Source organism: Sander vitreus, chromosome 7 (assembly GCF_031162955.1).
Source record: "Sander vitreus isolate 19-12246 chromosome 7, sanVit1, whole genome shotgun sequence".
NCBI classification, from domain to species: Eukaryota; Metazoa; Chordata; class Actinopteri; order Perciformes; family Percidae; genus Sander; species Sander vitreus.
The window spans coordinates 17,781,845-17,800,863 of NC_135861.1; the positions used below are offsets into that span (position 1 = coordinate 17,781,845).

At 35.9% G+C, this 19,019-nt stretch overlaps 2 protein-coding genes across 2 annotated transcripts; one reads left to right on the forward strand and one right to left on the reverse strand.

Moving 5' to 3' along the window:
• Positions 1-279: 279 nt before the first annotated feature.
• Positions 280-2,829, forward strand: apobec2b (apolipoprotein B mRNA editing enzyme, catalytic polypeptide-like 2b). Its single transcript, XM_078255067.1, has 4 exons — positions 280-661; positions 1,498-1,678; positions 1,874-2,225; positions 2,322-2,829. Exons 1-3 carry the CDS (start codon positions 366-368, stop codon positions 2,213-2,215), a joined length of 819 nt encoding a protein of 272 aa, XP_078111193.1. The 5' UTR covers positions 280-365; the 3' UTR covers positions 2,216-2,225; positions 2,322-2,829.
• On the reverse strand, positions 2,461-18,645 carry LOC144520938 (Fc receptor-like protein 5). Its single transcript, XM_078255065.1, has 19 exons — positions 18,475-18,645; positions 18,316-18,354; positions 15,664-15,954; positions 13,821-14,084; positions 12,614-12,904; positions 12,178-12,450; positions 11,728-11,997; positions 11,273-11,563; positions 10,837-11,109; positions 10,396-10,665; positions 9,941-10,231; positions 5,909-6,178; positions 5,716-5,830; positions 5,467-5,624; positions 5,274-5,375; positions 4,260-4,328; positions 3,986-4,048; positions 3,783-3,851; positions 2,461-3,640 (listed from the first exon to the last, which is right to left on the reverse strand). The coding sequence occupies exons 1-19, from the start codon at positions 18,551-18,553 to the stop codon at positions 3,576-3,578; spliced, it is 3,543 nt and encodes a 1,180-aa protein (XP_078111191.1). The 5' UTR covers positions 18,554-18,645; the 3' UTR covers positions 2,461-3,575.
• Between the last annotated feature and the right edge of the window lie 374 nt (positions 18,646-19,019).

Genomic DNA, 19,019 nt, shown 5'->3' on the forward strand with positions numbered 1-19,019 from the left:
CTCGTTTTGTTTGAGGTTGTACATTTATACACAAAATATAGTAGTTTCCTTTCTTAATATAGCAACTGTAGAAGTGTGTAAAATATATGTCCCTAAGATCATCATGCAACCCATGGACACTGACTATTGTGAGTGTGACTATTGCGTTTAACAGCCACGGCATGGAAAGAGGGGGAGTGTGTTAACCTATCCCTGCCCCGGCCAGACATGCACATGTTGTGACTCCAAACACGGCACACAATAGGATCTATTTCTGTAAAAGCACTAGGGTTATCACTCTACTTACCCTGAGCTATCTCTCTCTCCCTCTCGCTCTCTCTCCCTCTCTCTCTTTATCTAACACTGTCACCCACTTGCGCAAAATCATGGCCGACAGAAACAGCCGGGTTAGTGTTAAGAGGAAAGAGAAGAAGGTAGAAAACAAAACAAATGATGAGAAGGACAAAGAAAAGGAGAAAAATGTGAAAAAGCCCGACAAACTTGTGAAAAAGCCAGAGAAGACCCCAGAGAAAACCCCAGAGAAGACCCCCGAGCAGCCCAAGATGGATGAAGAGAAGAAGAATGAGGAAAGTGGAGGCGCAACAGGAGCAGAGGCAATAAACAGTGAAGAAAATGGAGAGTTTCAGCCCATAGAATTGCCACCATTTGAAATTGTCACAGGGTGAGTAAGATTTAATACATACACCACAAGAGTTAATTAGTATGTCATACTTACACACCTGTTTTGCTCTTTAACACATCCATTTTTGGGTTATTTGGTGTTTTCTTTTGTACAGTATATAAAGTAGTTTTTCATGTCTTTCTGTAAGTCATATTGTTCCCAATGCATGTTCTATTGAGAAAGGATACTAATGACTCGCACCTGCCATCCTTACTGACCCAGCGGTAAGAATAGTGATGAGTCACAGAGCCAACACAGATACAGGCCCCTGCTATATCACTCTGCCGCCTAGCATCTGTTCCCCTGTCTCTGTCCTTTGAGTAGTAGCTGTTTGATATAAGAGATCTATTTGTGAAATCCATCTGGCTATTCATATGCAGTATAACAATGGGCTTATAAAGAAAGACAGGAGGGGTATGTGCTTTGTACAGTGTCAGGATGTGTGAAAGCCAAAACTATTTCTAGAAACATCAGTTTACTCAGCGGTAACCTCATTAATATTTTATTCACTGTGTCATGATAGTGTATTTTGAAGACTTACTATCATCACTCTTTTTTTGTGTCTTGGATGGTTGACATATTCATCAGAAAATGAATGACTCATGCTCTGTGTTACGATCCCACTCAGTAAAGGTGACAGATAACTTTGAAAGCACTGCTGATAGATACATAACGCTTGATTGTCCTTTTTACTTTCTTGCTAAAACCTTCATGCCCTAACAAGCAACAATAATGACTGTTATTGCTGTGTTTTAATAAAAAAAAAATAATAATGCTTCGGTATTCATTGAAAAGATAATAGATTTATGGAAACTCTCCCTTTCAATCTCCACTAGGGAACAGATGAGCCCGTTCTACTTCAAGTTTCAGTTCAGGAATGTGGAGTACTCATCAGGGAGGAACAAGACCTTGCTGTGTTTTAGAGTGGATACACCAGGAGGCAGCACAGAGCCACTGAAAGGTTATATGGAGGATGAACATGCTACGGCTCATGCTGAAGAAGCATTCTTTCAACAGGTAATTATCTCTTTATATACAGTCTATGGTAATGAACACTCAGCCTTTATTACTGTAGTATCATGTAACACACATGTGAACCCCATGGGAGGTCTGATTTCTATTAGTTTGCAAGCATTTGCTCTTGTAATAATGTTATATGATAATGTTTTTTCTCCTTTATGCCTCCATTAATCCCCACTCTTTCCTTTCCAGGTGCTCCCTATTGCTTCCCAAGAGTATGAAGTCACATGGTATGTATCATCCAGTCCTTGTGCGGCTTGTGCAGCCAAGTTGGCCAACATCCTCCAGCAGCGCAAGAAGGTCCGTCTCTGCATGTTCTGCTCCCGTCTCTTTGACTGGGAGGAGCCAGAGATAGTAGAAGGGCTCCGGGCTCTGGTGAGCGCCGGCTGCAAACTGCGGATGATGAAGCCGGTTGACTTCGTACATGTTTGGGAAACGTATGTGGAGAAGGAGGACCTGACCTTTGAACCCTGGGAGGATTGTCAGGAGAACTATGACTACTATGTGGAGAAACTGGCTGATATCCTCAAGTAGATGTAATTCAGTAAGTATTCTGTTCTATATATGGCCTATATACTTTTTGGATTTTAAGGTTTGTTCTCGATAATGAACATCTTTCCCTTGTGTCTTTTGTTGCAAGTGCACACGATGGACAAGATCTCCCCACTGACTTTACCACAAATCGGCCTACTTGTTAAATCTCCATTGGTTGAACGTTTGTTTCTTGCAGTCTCATCTGACGGTGCAGATCAGTATAAGTTTGAATGAACACTCATGGCAACATTTTGTAATTTTTATTTTGATAATTTCATAGGGAGACACAAAATGCTTGATTGGCATTACTGAAGCATCACCTACAGTTGAAAAATATAATCATTTTTAAAGAAGAAAGCAATACCAGTAGACTAACTTACATTTACTCACATCTGGGGCCAGATGCATCAAATCCCCCGACTAAAACAGTGTGTACAGTACACACAAAGACAGAAATATGCATGAGCATGTATATGCACCTCTAAATCATCATTGCAGATATATCTTAGCACTCATATTGAAACAGACTTCACAAAGAGCTTCACAAATCACGATAAAATCAAAAGATCATCGATGATAGCTCAAATGTAAAAAAAAAAGAAAAAAAAAAGAAAGAATAACAATTCATTACTCATACATAGTTTAAAATTAAGTGACTGACATTTTACAGAGCGCTGTGTAGACCACAGTATAATAACACAATCATTTAAATGATGTGTGGCAAAAGGCGTACGCATGTTTTTGGTGCGTACACATCGTTTATACATCTGGCCCCAGGTGTTTGCTTAAGGAGGATTAATAACATCTCCTGCAGATCAATACTTATGTACAGTGCATATAATAATTGCTAACAATAAAAGCTAACCATGTATATGATTGATGCTGCTCACATAAATAATGTTTCATATTTTAACAGTGCCTTTAACAGTTCATCAATACAATGATGTGAATTAAATATATACAGTTCTAACAGTATTGAGCTACCAAGTAATGTTCAGTGCAGAACGAATCTGTACACATTTATATGGCAATGTCAGCCAGTCTGTTGGTTCAGGGTGCAATATCATGTTAACTATTTTAATTCTCATTAAATTTGGTATAAACATTTACAGTCCCCAAAGGAAGAATCTTAATGAATTTACTCAACCTTTATTTAGCACTGCAGACAAGTCAAAACTTTGAATGTGATGCCCCGCTAGTGGTAAGCATCGCAGTAAGCATCGCAGTAGCGAGATTCTCATTCCAGTTTTAATACATCAAAATGTTTTGTTTGTAATGCCCATTAAAGCCTCACAGTGCTATAATAAGTCTATAGACTTATTATTATCTGCTAAACTGATGCAAATAGAGCTTCAGTGACTCATTGTTTAAAAGAAACCAGTCCACCGTTGTTTTCTGTTGTATCATGGCTCTCACTCGTCACGGCTAGAAAGACGTGAAGGGCAAGATGTGGAAAGATAGATTAGAAAGACATTGCGTCTCAGTTATAAAGAAATTGGCACAGTGCCTGTCATCACAGAGAAAATATTTAATTGGAAATGTACATTCTTTAATTAAACTTTATTACCTTGGTCCTCCTGCGAGGATATTGGTAACGGGGTTGTTTCACCGGAAATCGTGCCATTCTCGTCCGCTTCTGCAGGTGATGATTGTTTAAAAAAAAAAAAGAAGCAAATGTGTCAGTGAGGAATGAATCCAGGGAACTTTCAAACACTTGCATAGTAATACATCTTTTGAATTACCTGCTTTACTCATGTGTGGGTTCTTTACCTTTTTTAGATGAAGCATTCAGTTCTGCATCTGTGATGTACTGAACCAGTGGACAGGTTGCATCTGCAGGAGGGAGGAAGGAACTTTAACACAAGAGCACCAAAGGCTGGGCAGACTATGAAAGTCAGAATCTAACTTGAAAATGTCAGCAGGTAGTTTCACATATGGTAAATTCTAAAATAGCTCAGAAATTAATCAGTGGTGGGGCTGTATCTGCAGCAGTTGCGGAAGCAGCAACCAAAACCACAACCTATGGGAGGTGGTGTCAACGTACCATCACGGTCCTTTAGCTGAGCCATGGTGAGAAACAAGTCTGTCTCCTCTGGCTTGTCTTCACCATTACCTATGTGGTAAAAGGAAGAATTGGTCACCTTATTTTGGCTTTTGTAAATTCATTTGAGATTATGTATACTGTAATATATATATATATATATATATATATATATATATATATATATATATATATATATATATATATATATATATATACACACACACCCACACTCAAAAGTTTGGGGTCACTTAAAAATTTCCATTCCACTCCATTACAGTCAGAATACCAGCTGAGATCAGTTGCATTGTTTTTTTAACCAGGGCAGCAGTTTTCAGATTACATTATGTGCTTACATAATTGCAAAAGGGTTCTTGACTGTTGTAGAAAGAAGTGGCTGATCTTTAATGCAATATCTACATTTCCCATTATCAGCAACTATTCATCCAATATTCCAAAGGCACATTCTGTTTACTAATCTGATATCATTTTAAAAGGCTAACTGAGAAAACATTGGAGAACCCTTTTGCAATTATGTAAGCACATAATGTAATCTGAAAACTGCTGCCCTGGTTAAAAAACAATGCAACTGATCTCAGCTGGTATTCTGTCTGTAATGGAGTGGAATGGAAATTTCTAAGTGACCCCAAACTTTTGACTGGTGGTGTATATATATATATATATATATATATATATTATGGAGCGATCAGGATGTCACAATAAAACCTACAATAACACTCAGGTGCGAACACAACATTGACATTATATCGCCTTTTATTTTATCACCTTTCTATTCTCTCTCTTTTAGTCTCTGTTTTTGGTCTCCACTAATTCCAGAGATTTATTACTACAAGCGATCACATTGTCACATTGTTTTCACGTTGTCATTGATATATTGTGACTATAATAATAATAATAATAATAATAATAATAATAATAATAATGATCATGGCTTATTTAATAATGCAGATTTTTAGAATCTATGTAGTCAAAAAATCACAAAAAGTAAAGGGAAACCTGGTTTGCGGATGACTCTGAGGAAAATGCATCCAATGAAAATGGCAATGATGGCAAAGAAGATAAAACCAGAGATGGAAAGAAGCACCCTCCTCTTCAAAACTTCAGAAAAAAAAAAAAAACAGAGAATGAAAATGAGACAGTATATTTGCAGGGTAAAAATGTACGACTACCAGACCTCTGTTATACTTACGAAGGTTCTTGGTCTGGAACGAATCACTGGTCTTTGAGTAAGATGGTCTACCTGTGCGAATGCCCTTGCAGGTGTACAGGCCCTGCTCAGGGTCATTCTCCGGTGTGACTGTATGTTTCTCAGAGAGAGAGAAATTGATTGGGTGCCCCTCTTTGAACCTGTGAGAAACGTAAGAATCCACACAGTCGCATAAATGCATTTAGAAAACTTTACTCTATAGTATTAACTGATATTTTGTATATGTATTACCATGTGTAGTTCCATATGTCCTGGCTTTCTAGCACCCTACATCTGAGTATCAAGCTGTCAGTAGAGAAGACCTCGGACCACCCAGTTAACAGAGTTATATCTGCTAATGGGCGTTCTGTAGAAACACAATCAAAACTGTGATGAACACATTCAACAAGTTCAGAAAAAGGTGGGGTAGTCAACAGAAACCTACCCTCAATGTCAAGTTTCACAGCCTGACTCTCGACTGCATATTCATTATATATTCCTCTTTTAACTTTGCAGTGATATGATCCAGTGTTTGGTCTCACAACAGAACTGATGGTGTGATTGTTTCCAGATACGGCAAGTTGATTGTCATCTTTGTACCACAGGTACTCCCATCCAGAAGAGACATTAATGTGACAGCTAAAGGAGACTGAATCTCCAGTATGCATCACATTGTGTATGGGATTCTGCATCAGTGTGACTCTGGGCTTTGTATCTGTGGGATGACAATAATGCCATTGCTATTAGTATGACACCATTTTAATGCATTTCACTCTGCACAACCCAGAATAAGGAGATGTTGCCTTTAACTAGATGCTTTAAATGCCTATTTTTATATGCTGAAATTCTACTTCCTTACCAGAATGAGAAAAAAATCTCCCAAAGAAGAAAAACTTTGTCTCTTTTCAGTGTACTTAAAGTAATAGTTAGACAAAACTTTGATAAGCTTCAGGGAGTGATGTCATGTAGGAGCTCCTTCTTAACAAATACCCATCATGGCATGTGCATTTGAATGCGTGATAGAGACCAGGGACAAAAACTGTCATAAAAAATAACAGTATAGAATTGCCATATAAACTTCACATATCATATGTATGTCACAAAAATGTCATAGTATAGTATGCCATACAATGTAATAAAACAACATAGTATAGTATGTCATACAAATTTCATGAAAACATCATTAAAAATCATAGTATAGTATGTCATGAAAAATGTCACAAAATGTCATAGTATAGTACGTCATTTTAATGTCAGAAAAGGTCATAGTTATGGTGTAGTTAAAATTTAAAATTTAATAAAAATGTCATAGTATATAATATGTTATGAAAAATGTTTAAAAAAAAGTCATAGCATATAGTATATAAAAAAAACGGCTCACTCCCCTTTCATATAGCATGTCAAAAAAAAGTCATAAAAAAATCAAAGTATAGTATGTTGAAAAAGTCATAAAAAAGTCTTTCGTATGTCGAAACAAAAAGTCTAGTATAGTATGTCAAAAAAAGTCATAGTATAGTATGTTAGGAAAAAGTCAAAATCATGGTATAGTATGTCGGAAAAAAGTCATAGTATAGTATGTCGAAAAAAAGTCAAAGTATAGTATGTCGGAAAAAAGTCATAGTATAGTATGTCGAAAAAAAGTCATACTACAGTATGTCAAAAAAAGTCATACTATAGTATGTCGAAAAAGTCATAAATAGTCATAGTATAGTATGTCGAAAAAAAGTCAAAGTATAGTATGTTGAAAAAAGTTATAGCATAGTATGTTGGAAAATAAATAAAATAAATATTAGTTGTGCATATTACCGTGAAACTCATGGAGGTATGTTCCAGAGTTGTATTTATTGTGCATATTACTGAAGACAAAGAAGTCATACAAAATCAGTTTAGTATGTCGATAAAAGTCATAAAAAAGTCAAAGTGTAGTATGTCAAAAAAAGTCATAGTATAGTATGTCGAAAAAAAGTCATATAAAAGTCATAGTATAGTATGTCGAAAAAAAGTCTTAGTATGTTGAAGAATTGAACCTCCACTTTCCATTTAATCTCCAGCAGTTTAGCTCACTGAGCTATTTGTGCAGCTCATAGAGTTATGTTTCGGAGTTGTATTTATCATGCATATTAATGAAGACAAGGCAGTCATATAAAGTCATAATGTAGTGTGTTGAAAAAAGTCATAGTATAGTATGTTGAAAAAAAGGAATAAATAATTCATAATATTGTAGGTAGAAAAAACTCATAAAAAAAGTCATAGTATAGAATGTCGGGAAAAAAATCATAGTATAGTTGTCGAAAAAAGTCATAAAAAAGTCATAGTATAGCATGTCGAAAAAAAAGTCATAGAATAGTATGTTGAAAAAAAAGTTACAGTATGTTGAAGAATTGAACCCTGAACCGCCAATCTTCATTATCTCTAGCGGCTTATCTCAGTGAGCTATTTGTGAAGCTCATAGAGCTATGTTTCGGAGTTGTATTTATCGTCTATATCACTAAAGACAACGCAATCATATAAAATTATAGTTTAGTATGTTGAAAAAAAATCATGAAAAATTCATAGTATAGTATGTAAAAAAAAAAAACTCATAGTTTAGTATGTCGAAAATAGTCATCAAAAACTCATAGTTTAGTATGTAAAAAAAGTCATAAAAAAGTCATAGTATAGTATGTAAAAAAAAAGTCAAAGTATAGTATGTCGGAAAAAAGTCATAGTATAGTATGTCATAAAAAGTCATAGTATAGTATGTTGGAAAAAAGTCATAGTATAGTATGTCGAAAAAAGTCATAAAAAGTCATAGTATAGTATGTCAAAAAAGTCATAGTATAGTTACTATACATAGTAGACATAGTAGACATACTATACTATAATATGTCTAAAAAAAAGTCAAAGTATAGTATGTTGGAAAAAAAGTCAAAGTATAGTATGTCGAAAAAAAGTTATAGTATGTCATAAAAAAAGTCATAGTATAGTATGTCGGAAAAAAGTCATATGTCATGGTATAGTATGTAGAAAAAAAGTCATGCTATAGTATGTCGAAAAAAAAGTCAAAAGTATAGTATGTTAAAAAAGTCAAAGTGTAGTATGTCAAAAAAAGTTATAGTATGTCATAAAAAAAGTCATAGTATAGTATGTCGGAAAAAAGTCATATGTCATGGTATAGTATGTCGAAAAAAAGTCATGCTATAGTATGTCGAAAAAAGTCAAAAGTATAGTATGTCATAAAAAAGTCATAGTATAGTATGTCAAAAAAAAGTCATAGTATAGTATGTCAAAAAAAGTCATAAATAGTCAAAGTATAGTATGTTGAAAAAAAGTCATATGTCATGGTATAGTATGTTGAAAAAAGTCATAGTATAGTATGTTCGGAAAAAAGTCATAAAAAAGTCATAGTATAGTATGTCATAAAAAAGTCATAAAAAGGTCATAGTATAGTATGTCGAAAAAAAGTCTTAAAAAAGTCATAGTATAGTAAGTTGGAAAAAAGTCAAAGTATAGTATGTCGAAAAAAAAGTCATAGTATACTATGTCATAAAAAGTCATAGTATAGTATGTCATAAAAAGTCATAGTATAGTATGTTGGAAAAAAGTCATAGTATAGTATGTAAAAAAAAAGTCATAAAAAGTCATAGTATATTATGTGTAAAAAAAGTCAAAGTATAGTATGTTGGAAAAAAGTCATACTATAGTATGTCAAAAAAAGTCATAGTATAGTATGTCATAAAAAGTCATAGTATAGTATGTTGGAAAAAAGTCATACTATAGTTACTATACATAGTAGACATAGTAGACATACTATACTATAATATGTCTAAAAAAAAGTCAAAGTATAGTATGTTGAAAAAAAGTCAAAGTGTAGTATGTCAAAAAAAGTCATAGTATAGTATGTCGGAAAAAAGTCATATGCCATGGTATAGTATAATATGTTTTTTATAACATTTTATCACCTTTTTATACATTTATATTACTTTTCATGTCATACTATGAATTATATACCAAGAGTTTTTATGACATTTTTATGACCTACTATACTATGACTCTTTATGACATTTTTATGACATACTATACTATAACACTTTTATGACATACAAAACTATGATATTTTTCATCACAATACTATACTATGACGTTTTTGTGAAATTTTTTATGACATACTATACTATGATATTTTAATAAATATTTATGACATATGACATTTTTATTACATTTTTCATGACATACTATACTATGACTTTATTACATTTTTGTACGTACTCTATACTATGCCATTTTTTTTATGCTGCACCAGAATTGCCCTCTACAGATAATACAGATTTATTAAATTGAACTGAAATGAGACTGTCTCCTGGTTTTAGCTTTATACTGTACATGACAGATAGTAGAATGGTATCACAATCTAACTACTGGCAAAGAGTGAAAAGGTGTATTTCCCAAAATGTCGAACTATCTATATACTGTCAAATAAAGAAGAAATAAATCTTACCGTAAACACCAAGTGTTTGTACAGAACTGAAGATGCTGCTGACAGACCTGCTCTTGAGTTTTCCTGAGCAGCTATATCGTCCACGGTGTGAGGCTGCAGCAGAGCTGATGGAAAGAGTAGCTGTATCTGAGTCAAAAGATACAGTATTATCTGCCAGGACCTGCTGTCCGTCTTTGTACCATGTATATGTCCAGTCAGAGGTGACGTCCATCTCGCAGCTCAACTTCACACTCTCAGTGGGGAACACATCCAACCACTGTGTTACCAGCTTCAAAGATGGAACAGGAATTTCTGGAGAGACACAGACACATTAGCCCCTTTTCTAACAATCTAACATTTAACCTTTTTCTATTTGACTTAACTGTAACATTAAATAGCAAGAAATCCAAAAAGCAGACAAAGGCAGCATTATTCCTCTAATAAACTTCAACACAAAGTGATTTTCTTTGGCTCACCAGATATGCGTAAGATCCGTGAATCACTGTGCTCTGTACTGTACGTTGTTTTGTCTCTTATGGCCATGCACTTATAAGTCCCACTGTTTGATAAAGTGGCACTATGGATGTTAAAACTACTGCTGTTGATTGGGAGTGGTGTTCCATCTTTGTACCAGTGATACACCCAACCAGACGAGAGTTTTATTTTACATTCGAAGGACACTGACTCTCCAGTGTACACCTTGTTGACATCTGGCTGTTGAGTCATCGAGGGTTTAGGCTTGTTCCCTAAATACACAAAGAAGAAATAGCAACAGTTGTCATAATCAAACTGTTTATAAAACCAGTTGACCAGCCAGTATGGGTGACCAGAGATACACTGCAGAAACACAACTGGAACACTCTTTTAACGTATGGATTCTATAAATAACTGTTTAGAGGAAGTCAACAGAAACATACCTTCAACTTCAAGGCGTACAGCCTGACTGGAGTCGGTGAAGAAGGCTTGATCACTGCCTCTTTTTGCTTTGCATGTATATGACCCCCTGTTTGTTATTCCAACTGAGCTGATTGAATACTTGTTTCCAGATACGGTAAGTGGATTGCTATCTTTGTACCACAGGTACTCCCATCCAGTAGAGACATTAGTGTGACAGCTAAAGGAGACTGACTCTCCAGGGAATATCACCTTGTACTCTGGATCCTGTGTCAGTATGACAGTGGGTTTCTTATCTGAGGGTAAGAAAACATGCCGTGGCCATCAGTGTGTAACAGATATTTATCCCACCCCAACCCCCTGTCCTAATACCCAATGAAATGAAGCAAACATTTCTTATTAAAAATTACCCCCCAAAATAAGTATTTTTTATGCAAATAAAAAATAAAAAAAACTCACCATATACTTTGAGAGTAAGTCCAGAACTAGAGCTGCTGCTGACAGACCTGTCGTTAAGGCGTCCTGTGCAGTTATATTGTCCTGCATGTGCAGCTGAAGCAGAGCTGATGGAAAGAGTAGCTCCATCCGAGTCAAAAGATGCAACATTATCAGCTCGGACCTGCTGTCCGTCTTTGTACCATGTATATGTCCAGTCAGAGGTGACGTCCATCTCGCAGCTCAACTTCACACTCTCAGTGGGGAACACATCCAACCACGGTGTTACCAGCTTCAAAGATGGAACAGGAATTTCTGGAGAGACACAGACACATTAGCCCCTTTTCTAACAATCTTACATTTAACCTTTTTCTATTTGACTTAACTGTAACATTTTATAGCAAGAAATCCAAAAAGCAGACAAAGGCAGCATTATTCCTCTAATAAACTTCAACACAAAGTGATTTTCTTTGGCTCACCAGATACGCGTAAGATCCGTGAATCACTGTGCTCTGTACTGTACGTTGTTTTGTCTCTTATGGCCATGCACTTATAAGTCCCACTGTTTGATAAAGTGGCACTATGGATGTTAAAACTACTGCTCTTGATTGGGAGTGGTGTTCCATCTTTGTACCAGTGATACACCCAACCAGATGAGAGTTTAACTTCACATTCGAAGGACACTGACTCTCCAGTGTACACCTTGTTGACATCTGGCTGTTGAGTCATCGAGGGTTTAGGCTTGTTCCCTAAATACACAAAGAAGAAATATCAACAGTTGTTATAATTAAACTGTTTATAAAACAGATGACCAGCCAGATAGTAGTATCATAAGTGACCAGAGATACTCTGCAGAAACACAACTGGAACACTCTTTTAACGTATGGATTCTATAAATAACTGTTTAGAGGAAGTCAACAGAAACATACCTTCAACTTCAAGGCGTACAGCCTGACTGGAGTCGGTGAAGAAGGCTTGATCACTGCCTCTTTTTGCTTTGCATGTATATGACCCCCTGTTTGTTATTCCAACTGAGCTGATTGAATACTTGTTTCCAGATACGGTAAGTGGATTGCTATCTTTGTACCACAGGTACTCCCATCCAGTAGAGACATTAGTGTGACAGCTAAAGGAGACTGACTCTCCAGGGAATATCACCTTGTACTCTGGATCCTGTGTCAGTATGACAGTGGGTTTCTTATCTGAGGGTAAGAAAACATGCCGTGGCCATCAGTGTGTAACAGATATTTATCCCACCCCAACCCCCTGTCCTAATACCCAATGAAATGAAGAAAACATTTCTTATTATAAATGACCCAACAAAATAAGTAGTTTTTTTTGTAAAATAAAAAAAACAAAACTCACCATATACTTTGAGAGTAAGTCCAGAACTAGAGCTGCTGCTGACAGACCTGTCGTTAAGGTGTCCCGTGCAGTTATATTGTCCTGCATGTGCAGCTGAAGCAAAGCTGATGGAAAGAGTAGCTCCATTCGAGTCAAAAGACGCAACATTATCAGCTCGGACCTGCTGTCCGTCTTTGTACCATGTATATGTCCAGTCAGAGGTGACGTTCATCACACAGCTCAACTTCACTCTCTCAGTGGGGAACACATCCAACCACGGTGTTACCAGCTTCAAAGATGGAACGGGAATTTCTAAAGAGAGAAACACATCAGCTATTTTTCATATCCTTAGAGATAACAAGACTGTATTTAAGTTCACCATACAGTATGGTTACTTATTGTATCTGCTTATATCATACCAAATAAAACAAAAAATCTAAACAATCAAGTTTCAAGAGGACAAAGTAGAGTTTTGAGCTTTATGGTGTCAGACCTACTTAAATACTAAACACATTTAAAAACAAATCCTCATTGAATTTGTCTTATGACAAATGCCTAACCAACTTCTAACCTTATTGACTGAAACAAGTAACATACCACCAGGCCTTGTAGATCAAAAATCAAATGAAAGTTGATTAAATCTACAATGTGTGACGACAGGCCAGTCAACCTGAGAATCCACGTACAATAATGTTAATGTCAACTCAAACCACAATATTCCATGATTGACATGATCAGTATTATCATGAAGGAAGCCGGGACCAGTTTCTTAAAAGTTGCAAAACAAAAGTGCCTTAACATATAAAACTGTGTGGACTGAGCTTACAAACAGCACGTTTTTGTCTCCTAAACATTGAGAACAGGTTGCAATGGTGGCATGTGTGAACTGTTAAAATTTGAATTACAAATTACTTTGTTAGCCAACAATCCTCCCCTTAAATAAATCATCCCTTTACAAGTGATATTACACTGCTAGATACATATGATACTGTACACTTCTGAGCCATCCCTCTCTGCATTATGCTACACCACAATATCCTGTTTCAACATAAAATGCATAATTTAACGGAAGCAAGATGCTCTAGAAATGTGAATTCGCTGAATTCAAGAGCAGCCTGGAGTTTTTTTTAGCCTTTAGTTATAGCATCCTACACATTTTGCAAGAAACAATTCCTTATTGTCCTAAACACAATGCTTTAAATAATACATCTTTGCTGTCTTTACGTACCAAGAACATCTTGTTGTATTTTCTCACTGATGTCTGTTGATGTTGTTTCACCTCTTGTGGCCTTGCACCAGTATTCCCCCTTTTCAGAAATACCAAGATGGATGCTGATGGTTTCGCTGGTGTGAAGGAGTTCAATTCCATCTTTGTACCACTGATACTTCCAGCCAGAGGACACTTGAACTTTGCAAGTGAAGTCCACTGTTTCTCCAACATACATGGGGTTAAAACCTGGAACCTTGCTCACTGTTGGTTTTGGTGTTTTTTCTAAAGAAAAAGGCATCATATTACTGCTACACTGTACCACAAAACCTATATATCATATACAAATATTTGACCACCAAAATTGAAGGCATATGTTAGTCAAGTGGAATATTAACATTCAAAAAGTAATAATTGTTTGCCATTTTGAGACATATGCTTATTCACTTTCTTGGTGAGAGTTGAGAAGATTGATACCACTCTCATGTGTGTAGAGTAAATATGATCTGACCACCAACTGACTGACAACAGGGAGATAACAATTTTAAGATCTGTTAATACATCGGGGGGAAATTCTGTAAAAATGGAAGCAAGAATCACCACAGTCACATATTCAGTGAATTAGAGATCCTGTGCAGTTTCTCCATCTAGAAAAATATAGCATACTTTTAGAGGCTCAACTGACAGGTTATTTGATTTACTCATGCAGACAGACTAAAACCCCGCTCCCTCCCATAGACTAGGGGTATAGATTTAGTCGGTCTCCTGTTGGGTTGTACAAGCTCCATTGAGGACTTATCATTTGGATTGATGTTTTATTATCATGTATTATGTATTTTATTTATTTTTCATTGTCCAATGTTTGTACTTAACTTTCTTAATTTTGCTTAGCTCTATATGACCACTAAAATTATTATGATTCTTAATAGGCCTACTCTCTGAAAAATGGACTGCATTTATATAGCGCTTTTTTAGTCTTAACAGCTACTCAGAGCGCTTTAACATAGTACAGGCACCATTCACACACTAGTGGCTGAGGCTGCCATACAAGGTGCCACATGCTCATCAGATAAACATTTACACACCGATGATGCAGCGTAGGGAGCAATTTGGGGTTCAGTGTCTTGCCCAAGGACACTTCGACATGTAGACTGCAGGGCCAGGGATTGAACCACCACCGACCTTCCGATTGGACAAACGCTCTACCACCTGAGCCACAACTGCCCCCGGTTTTTTGTTGTTGTCTGAACTAGCACTGTTAATACATTGTTTTTTTGTTTATATTTAAAATCTATCAATAAAAACCTCCATGGGGAAAACAGCTAGCCTCTGTAACAACAAGACAAGCTAGCTATCCAGCCATGTCATTATCCCCAAAACAATACAACAACGTTTACGAACAATTTAATCCACGATGTGTAACATTACTGTCGGCCGCAGCCTGAAGTGGCGACCTGAACAGCGAACGGGATGTGAGATAACGTTATTCGCTGTGAAAGAAAGTCAGTCCAGAGGGGAAGTATAATTTATTTCTTACAGCGTGTGTGGTCGCGCCATCCTGTGATGTTCAGAGGACGAGTCACTGAAACAGCACACAGTGTTAAAAATAACAGATTCACATTTCCTTTTTGTTTTAATGTAGCGCATTAATTTAGTACAGTAAACTGTCAGTTTCACCAGAACTCTTTAGTAGGTGTCCTACATCACCTTTTTTATGGATGCAGCCAATCAGAATCGAGTATTCACCCAGACCATGGTATAAGCTAAGTTAACTGGCTGTTGGTGGTATCTTCATATTTAGCATACAGATACGAGAGTGGTATCAATCTGAAATCTTTATGTATACAGAGGTATGAAAACTCACCATAAACTGTGACATTAACTGTGTTGCTGAATGCAGAGCTATTTCCACTATTGTCCTCGGGAAGAGCTTTGCAGGCATAGACTCCTTGATGGGATCGAGTGACCGAGGTAATGTTGAGAGATGATTCATCTTCTTCCAGGTTCTGGTCATCATCTGTCTCAACCTTCTTTTGATTTCTGAACCAGGAGAACTTCCAGTCATGGCTGTTGTCTTCACAGCTAAACTCCACAGCTTCATTTTCGAAAACATCCAGCCAGGGACTCAGCAGCTTCAGAGTCGGTCTAGGTGTGCCTGAAAATATGCATAGCAAAAAAAGAAATTTAGGATAAAACCCAAATAAAATATCTTACTGCATCAGGAAAGAATAAGAGACAGGAACACAGAAATGTTGAGTGCATCATTATTTAAACGTCCCTGTTTCACAGATGAAAGTAGCCTATAGACTACTACAGAACTGGGTTTGGGCTTGTTTGCTAATCAAAGAGGAGAAATAAAAAGGTACAATTTCAATTACTTATACTACATGCTTCTTGTAAGAATGAATGAACCACATGAAGTACTAAAATGTAAATAAATACAATTGATGATTGATTGGGCTAGTTGTTTAAAAATACATAACATTACAGACAGCAGTAAGAATTATTTCAGGACACATGCTTACAAATACTAGTGAAATAGAATAAATATTAAAACAATATGTTGTTTCAAAAGTTCAGCAGTTCAGTTTCATTTAGCAGATTTGAACAGACTTCTTCTAAAAGGCAGAGAGACAAATTGCGGTCACAAACCACTACTGACGGAAAAAATAAGCACAATCTTTTTGTCAACGCCCATGGGCATTTCACAGGTGTCGTGCTGATTCATAGTAATAAAAAAGCCTTCCGTCAAAGAGACATCATATAGATGTCATTTTGTAGATTTTACTTTCCATAATCATGGGATGAATTTGTTTATAAAATGTATCACCTATATTCTTTCTTTGAAGTACTGATTTGATTTCAGGAAGTAACATCTTTAACCAGTACTTATTACAGCAGGGCAAATGAACTTAGAGCTGCAATGATTAATCTTTGAAACAATCGACAGAAAATGAATCTGCAACTACTTTGATAATGGATTCATCGTTTTATTCATTCTCCAAGCAAAAGCACCAAACATTTTACTGGTTCCAGCTCAACAGTGAAGATTTGTTGCTTTTCTTAACAAAATGACCAATTGATTATTTGGGGAAATAATATGCAGATTAATTAATAGTGAAAACAACTGTTAGGTACAGCTCTAAATGAACTGCTGTTGTCCTGTATGGAACCGCCATACACTTATACCCAATTAAATTAAACATCAAATCATTTTCAAATAGAGCTGACATCTGGATTAAAATAGCCATTGATGTACTACACAAAACATAAGGCGTGGACAAAATATCAAAAACACATGCAGTACATACAACTCCCTTAAATATTTCCAGAGCTGAAACACTGCTGAGATATTCTGTCAAAAAATTAACATCATACATTTCTTAGCAGTACCACATTATAACAGTAAATTGGGTGTTATTAAATCCACTACACATACTGCTATAGGTGACAAAACTGTAAAGTCTTTCTCCTGACTGTGTAACTGTCAGGAGAAGACAGGACAGGAATTACTGACTGAGCGGTTCATAGAAGCTTTATTAGGTCATTCAACGACAACTCAACTGTACTGTATTCCACACTTGAACTACGTTCCAAAAACCACGTTACAGTGTTCTTCCACCTACACCAATATTAGTGTGCAGCACTATATTCTACATCCCCCTTTTCTAGTTTGCATGGAACTACTGAACATATCATACTGCAATGTAGGTAACACTTTACTTGAAGGTATCTACATAAGAGTGACATGACACTGTCATGACTTGAACCCAAACCCTAACCCTAACTTGTCATGACAAAAACACTTAATGACAGAAGTGTTATGTCATAAACGTTTATGACTTGTTTATAATGTTTATGACACGTTCATGACTGTGTCATGTCACTCTTATGTAGATACCTTCAAGTAAAGTGTAACCGCAATGTAACACTTGTGTCAACTTGTCTCATCCATGTCAAATGAACCTAAAACATACCTCAACTTTACTTCATAGGATGATTCATTTTTAACTACCAGTAAAATAACAGGTTAATAAACCATTACAAGCAGTATACAGCAGTATTGTAAATAAGTCTTGCCTTTAAAGTAATGAATTTAAACACATCTTACTGAACAGTACATCGAATAATACAGGGACATTAGATGGACAATAGAGTTTAGAAAAACATAACCAGTAAAAACGATAGAATACTGAAAGATTAACTTTTTACACTAGTAGGTGTCTAAATGTAGGAAGTTTCAGACTCATGACAACAAAGTACTTCCTCATGTTACCTTTCCTCATGTTTTACTTCTTAAACATAGTTTTTGCCTGCTTTAGTACAAGCAAAACATTTAATAACAGGTAATTTACTACGCAATCACAGAGGTTAACTAAACTAAACATGTAATTATGTGTGTATTTTGCTTAACAACTTTTCAATAATATAAAAAGGCAAAATTAGCTATTTTAAATCAATGAGATATACATAAATACATTGTAATATTGGTCACTGTGTTAAACATGTTTCTTACCATCTTGAGAACCCTGAGCTGCACAAACCGCAGTAAAATCTGTCAAAACAAATTACAATACATGTTAAGTGGGAATCACATTTCAATGTACATAAAAAATATTCTTTGTACTCTTAGGTACATCACAAAAAAAGAAATGCAATTTCCTAAAACACTTACATATGACACTTAAGACCTTGACAAGCCACATCTTCCATTGAGCTGCACATGTATATGCTGTGCTGCTGAGTTGAGTCATATATCTGCTGTGTAGTGAAGTTCAGTAAAGGAAATGCACACAAGATGGGCATGTGCAACAACTTCGCTTCTATACTCAAGTCAGGACAGCAGCTTTCCTGTCTCTCTGACATCTGCTTTTCTTTTTGTTGAAGCAACAGGAAATGGGTTGGTCAACCACACTCAGATGTTTGTGTTCTCATTGTGAATATGAATTGCTGATTTTTGTTTAAAAGTGACATGGAGGGTTTAGGGAATTGAAACATGCAATAACGTTAATGACTTGCAATTGTACAGTATAGTCTACCCAAAACATTGTGTTTATTGTGTAATTAATGTCTGATTAAGTCAAGATTATCTTAAATACCAATTGCACTATTCTGTTACTTAAAAAAAGGCTTATTTCCATTTAAGTCGATCAACTCAATCTTATTAATTTTTAGCTGTGACAGAATTAAAAATAGGCTAAGCAGAACTAAACCCAAAAC